The 6,000-nt window shown below is 40.5% G+C and overlaps 1 protein-coding gene across 4 annotated transcripts in view; it reads left to right on the plus strand.

The window, feature by feature from the left end:
• The window catches only part of LOC147898866 (voltage-dependent chloride channel 1, chloroplastic-like), a 75,505-nt gene extending 70,285 nt beyond the window's left edge, over window positions 1-5,220 (plus strand). For 3 of the 4 annotated variants that reach the window (XM_087379673.1, XM_087379668.1, XM_087379669.1), the window contains one exon: window positions 4,361-5,220. In XM_087379673.1, coding sequence (XP_087235799.1) covers window positions 4,361-4,564 — 204 coding nt within the window. In that variant the 3' untranslated portion in view covers window positions 4,565-5,220. Of the gene's footprint in view, window positions 1-4,326 lie in introns of all 4 variants that reach the window. The other variant, XM_087379670.1, reaches the window with a different exon arrangement.
• Window positions 5,221-6,000: the final 780 nt, after the last annotated feature.

The raw sequence follows: 6,000 nt of genomic DNA on the forward strand, positions 1-6,000 counted from the left end.
CTGGTTTCTTAACAAAAATGGAATCCTCCAGAGCTGAAATAATATAGCTTGGAATAAATAGCTTTGTGAAAACTGGTTTGGAAACTCGGCGAACACACCCTTTCATTGAGGTGGCCTTCCCTTGAACTATACTCCGTTCTTGAAACAATCAGGAGGACAATACACTTCTCTTCCTTAGCACATCCATGCTTACTGTGCAAATACCTCTTGCAATTCATAACAGATATTCACTGCCACCGATCACAGGAATTAATCACAAAGCTCCATATGTCTTTGGCATAAGAAAGTGAATATCTTTGCTGTGTCCAATGCTAGATTTTGTCCGATCAAGGAATTCTTTCAAAATCCATGGAAGTATAACTTTCATAATTAATCAAACCAAGTGTATATTTCTCTTGTTTCTCTGACATACACAAGGAAAACAACATACAAATATTCAAGGTTCCTAGATGATCCTAGATGGAGACTTTGGATCTTTCAGGGTCGACCTCTTGCGGAGCTCGACTGAGACCCAGGCGAGTGGGCGTGGCCTGTTGGTGGCAAGCGCTCGTCCTCTTTCTTTTTTCCAGTGCTCGACGAGGGCAGGTTACAGGATTCAGCAGAGAGACTCTCATCACCTACCATCTGCCTCACAGCATTGGCACACACAGGGACTTACTGCAGAGCTCTTGCTGAGCTACTGGACTCACTTTTGGGGCATCAGTAGAGCCAGGAAAGTCTCCTACTTTCTTTGGCTCACTATTCATAGGGGTATATGTGTGGGTACTTGGCTTCAGCAAATGGGTAGACCCTCCTTGTGTATGCGTTGTCAGCTTGCAGAGGAATCTAGTAAGCATTGTTTATGGAGCTGCCCCAGCTCTAGAGTGGTTTGGACAGGTATCTTCAGGATGTTCTCATATGTTACATCCGAGTCTTTTCTGATGACATGGGGCGCTGCCCTTTGGGGGAGAGGATTTGGAGCCTTTGCCCTCTATGAGTCAGAGCCAGGAGACCACGGTTTCTTCATGCAGTGTCGCCAGAGACGGGGTCCCACAGATGTTAGCATCATGGAGCCGCAGGACTTACTTTTGGTACCAGTACCAGCTCAGGATTCCAGGCCTACTTCACCTGCAGGGTCAGCTTGGGAGGTGATTTCTAGTATTACCCTATGGCGGATATGGTGTTCGCGATGTTCTTTTGTCCTTGGGGGCCATTTATGCACGGAGGCTGACACTCTTGCTTCCATTTGGGCGGAGATTATCTTCACTCTCAGGAGTCAGTGGGAGCGGTGTACAGGCACCTCTTTGGCAGCTCGTGGGAGACTTTTATCCTTCATGAGACAAATATTCAAGGTTTAGAGACAAGAAAAAACTATTAAATCAAATATACTTAGCCTTTACTCGGAATCCCTTTTCACTTGGCCTTTACTTGGAATCCCTTTTTAATAAGGAATTTCCACATGTATCTGATCAAAATCTTTGTGATCTTTTTGTTTCTAGTTCCTCAAAATAAACGTAGATAATGCTTTCTAGTGTCGAATCTTGAAGTGCTTTAATAACCCAATCCCAAATATGTGTTATTCACCGCTTGTCTGCCCCTTCTCAATCGCTGCAAGCCCTAGAAACAATAGCAACTTGCAAGCCGAGGGAATTGATCTTCTGATTTGCGCTCTCTCTCTTGACTAATCGCAAGGATTTGATGACATTGCTTGGGCTGCTTCAAATCAAGTGCAAACAGTCCCAATTTTGAGATTGTGAGTATGTAGCTCAAATCACAATCTAAGCAGGACTGTTTCGAAACTTGAACTGATCCAAAAAGCATCGATTCCACCAATTGCCTGCAAATCAAATCGGTGGGACTCTATTCACTGATTAGTGGCGAATTGGTTTGGTTAAAGCAAGCTGAATTGATTCACTATCAATCTATAGCTTTCTTGGTTGGATCTTTCGTGTTGAAAATCTCCCTTCTCCAAATCGCTACCGTCCTCTTCAATCTAGAAGCACTTTGAATTGTTGTCACCAAGGAAACTGACAAGGCTGAGCTCTGATACCACTGTAATCAGACTAGAAACCCTAAAACGAATCTGTAATCAGCCTAGAAACCGTAAAAACGAATCACTTCTAGTAGAAATGCATCCTCAATTTGCAGCAGATAATCACCATGATAGATTTCAGATGACATGGAAAAACAATGTCTGATAGCTTCATCTGACGGGGAGCAGCACAACAGATTTCTTCTAGGAAACCAAACAAACTGAGAGAGGGGGAGAAAGAACAGAGAACACACACACTAGGGCCCAGAAATAAGGGTTGGCCCCCCCCGAAGGTCTTTATTGCAATAGAATAAACTTTGTACAGCTGGCTCATAAAAGAAAATGAGGTTGAGTACAATACACACTGTGTTCTTGAGGGAACTCTTTATAGGCTAGGCTTGCTTTTCTTTAAAAAGTTGGCTTTTGGGCTTTATTTCTCCGATTTTGGCACTGAATTTCGTTTTTGAGTCTAGTGGGCCCTTATTAAAGTGGGGTGCCACTTTCTTGGTGCTTTTGCTCTTGTGGGACCTGCTTTTTGGCACTTGCCCCTTATAATTTGGGCCTTTTGGGATTCTTCTAGGTTCTACACATTCGATAAACAATATCCAAGACTTTAACCCATTAGAGGTTAGACAAATGCATGCATTCTGATTCTTGGACTATTCCTAGTCCCTTGTGGGCGTCCCCACAGTTCTCTTAACCAATGCAAAGCAAAGAAAAATAAAACTCTTGCTAGTTAATTGAAGTCAGCTTTGTTTTACCGAAGTCAATCTAATAAAGATTTCTCTTTATTTTCTTGGGATAAATATGATTACGTCACATGGAGCTTATGCACACATCAGGGAGAGACATGGAGATAGTAGCAACAATCTGAAGACTTATTGGAGCTGTCTTCAAACTGAATACAGTCGAAACAGAGCTGGAGCGGGTCCAAACAGCTAGGAAATGGCCCCAAAATGGAGGCGACTCTGGCTGCAGCAGAGAAAAACCTCCAGAACAGGTCGAAATAGTGCTGGACAGTAGTCCGATACACCTCCAAATGTGGCAAAATTACTATTTTAGGCCTGCAACTTGTGCGCCAGCTAGGGCATGTACAAACAGTCTCCAGACAGTCCCAAAAAGAGAGGCGACCAGTCAAGAAACAGCAGGGACTTCTCCAAAGTCAAGGCAGCTTGGTTCAGAACAGCAATAAGCAGCTGTAGCAAATCGAAATCAGAGAAATTCCCTTAAAAAATGGTCACCCAAGTAGCAAAAGGCTGTATCTCTGCTACAAAAGTGGTGCCTAGGGCTCTACAGGTGCTTGCCCACAGAAACCAGCAAAAACAGCTTCAAAATCACCCCAACATGAGGCAACCAGCTCCAAAACTGAGGCACCCTACGCATTTAGCTAAGGGAACCTGTAGGTGGGGGGCCTTCAAAAGAGATATTGGCTGGTGGTCAGGTTCTGCAGTTTGCTTCTCAATTTTAAAAATTTTGACAATGTCTGTTGCTTTTGGGTTGCTTATGAGGTTATGTGCCTTCTTTTGAATATTTTGGGATGTGCTCCCCCAAAAGCATAAGGGGATCATCCTTGGAAGTCCATATGTATTGCTTGCTTGGATCCTTTCTTACAATCTTCACTATATTTTCCCATCCTTCTTTGATGTAGCATGCCTCCTATGTATTCTTTGATGTTCCAAATTGAGCTCTTCACAAAATCTTTTATTTCTGGAGTCTCATTGCCTTCACATTCCCATGTTTACAATGCTAAACACATTCATGTCTCTTCGAATACTAGAATCTTACGTTCCCACGGATCCAATGGTAGGAATGCATCGATTTTTGTAAATGACTCTTCCAATGTAACAATCGTCAAAGAGTGAGGTTAATGCTGGAGTAAATAATCGGATGCCTAATATGTTGACTACCACTACTAGACATAGTTTTTGTAGTTAGTGCAATGTCTGAATATATGGTAAATTGTAAAGGATGCCTGAATCATAGTCTTGTACTTATAAATTTTATTTTTATGGCATTCACAAGGAATATTGTATCTTTGATATTCTGAAAATTTGTTTGCTAATGTTCAGCATTTCTGAAAATTTGAAAGTTCATTACTTTTGCTCTCGATGTTTTGCTTTCCATAGACCACTACTTGATTGGTCTCCAATTATTGTGTATTGGAGTAACATATAAATCTAGCTTTTATGGACTGTTCACAAGGAGGCAAAGGGACATTGCACTTCCAAAACTTTGAGATTTGTTCACTATGTTAAGCAGATTAAAAATGTTGAGCAGATTTAAATCTTGATTGATCATCAGTTTCCTCTTGCAAGATATTGTTTGGGTCAACACAAAAAGTTTGTGTAGGTGGGAGTTCTCATAGAAGAACCATTTCCAATGCTTGCACTAGACAAGATTGTTGGGATTGCACATGAAAACATACGGGAGCTGGTGGAAATACAACAACAAGCCGATGAGTATTTGGCCAAGAGGAAAGAGATATCAAATGATCACTCTACAAATGGTGCAGTAAGGAAGGGCTATTCATTGCCCCCTACTTCATTTCATTGAGCAACTGTCCTCTTTTGAAGGATTTGCCTGAGGCACTTTAACTGTCGTCATCTAGTTCTACAATACAGTTCGAACCTTCATCCATCGACCATGATTCATATCCTTGAATGAGAACTAAGCTTATGTATTGCAAAAAAAAGAGATCTAGAATATGTGAATGGGCTATAGAAACTCTTGAAGGTTGCAGATTTTATTGTCATAAGAGAGACCCACCGGGCCCTGGCATGGTCATAAGTGGTTAAAATCTGGTGCCAGTTTTATCCCGACACACCTCAGACTTATTTCATTACAAATAAGCACTCTGTTGTTCATTGCTCATAATGGTTCCTGTGCGTCGATCTCTTTATTTGCTTCATTGGGATGCTTAAAATTAGTTGTGCTCACATCTTTTATAATCAAATAATGACACGCATCTTTTGTGAGAACCAATGTAAATCTTATCCCTATACCAATGGGTGTCTGCTCAATTCTTTTTTCGCTCATGGGGAATAAGTGATGGCGAAATCATTGGACTTGCCACCTTATTAACTTGTGGTAGATCTAGCTTTTAGGGCTACAGGAAGGTTGCATGGCTAATATGTTTGGTGCAAATGAGAGTGGTTTGTTCCTATATGATAGTGGGGATTGCAAGTGCTTGTCTGTAGTAGTACTGTAAAACGATGCAAGATTGTATTATACCTAAAACTTGACTACACTTTGTGTGCCCAGGTTTTGTAACAGTGGTTTTTTGTCATGAAATTTTGTTATCGATATTGTGACAATTTTTTGTTGATTTTACACACTTTTTTTTTTTTGGGGGGGGTTGAAAACCAGTTGTCATCATATCACAGAAAGTAGTCTCAAAGAATGGGACAATGTGCTACAAATTTTTGTTGATTTCACACACACACTCACACATATGTATGTATGTAGATATAGTGTATGTTTCTTGTTATTTATGAAAAACATAGTTGATGATAATCTTGGTGGGCTATGTATACAAACAACATTTAGTTGAAGCATGTGTAGATGTTCAAATTGGCTACTATAGTTCTGATTCCTCCAACGGTGACTGATGTGTTGCTATTAAGACATATATTTTCTAATACTTAGCTTCCAAGATTTCTACATGTGAATACTGCTTAAATTTTTTACTGAGGCACCTTTGTTGTTTATGTATCTAGTTAGCTCCTTTGCAGCATAAATATCTACTTGCATCAAGTTCTGTTGATTTCGATATATATTCATGTTACCAAATGGACAGTGTTCGTCAATTGTATAAAGACTTGCATTCTATTTAGCAAGTCATTCTAGAATTTCCCATAGCAGACATTGGCTTTTTAACAGTATGATTCTGTGGGTCTTTAGAAGTGATTCAAACTCCATTTATCTTTGTACTGACTTCTACTTGCTTGGACTCATTGTTGTTTTTAGCTTCTAAGCACTCCCTGTTGTTT

The sequence above is a fragment of the Dipteris shenzhenensis genome, chromosome 9 (genome assembly GCF_047967505.1).
Source record: "Dipteris shenzhenensis isolate YYH24624 ecotype China chromosome 9, Dip_SZ_1.0, whole genome shotgun sequence".
In the NCBI taxonomy this organism is placed as follows: Eukaryota; Viridiplantae; Streptophyta; class Polypodiopsida; order Gleicheniales; family Dipteridaceae; genus Dipteris; species Dipteris shenzhenensis.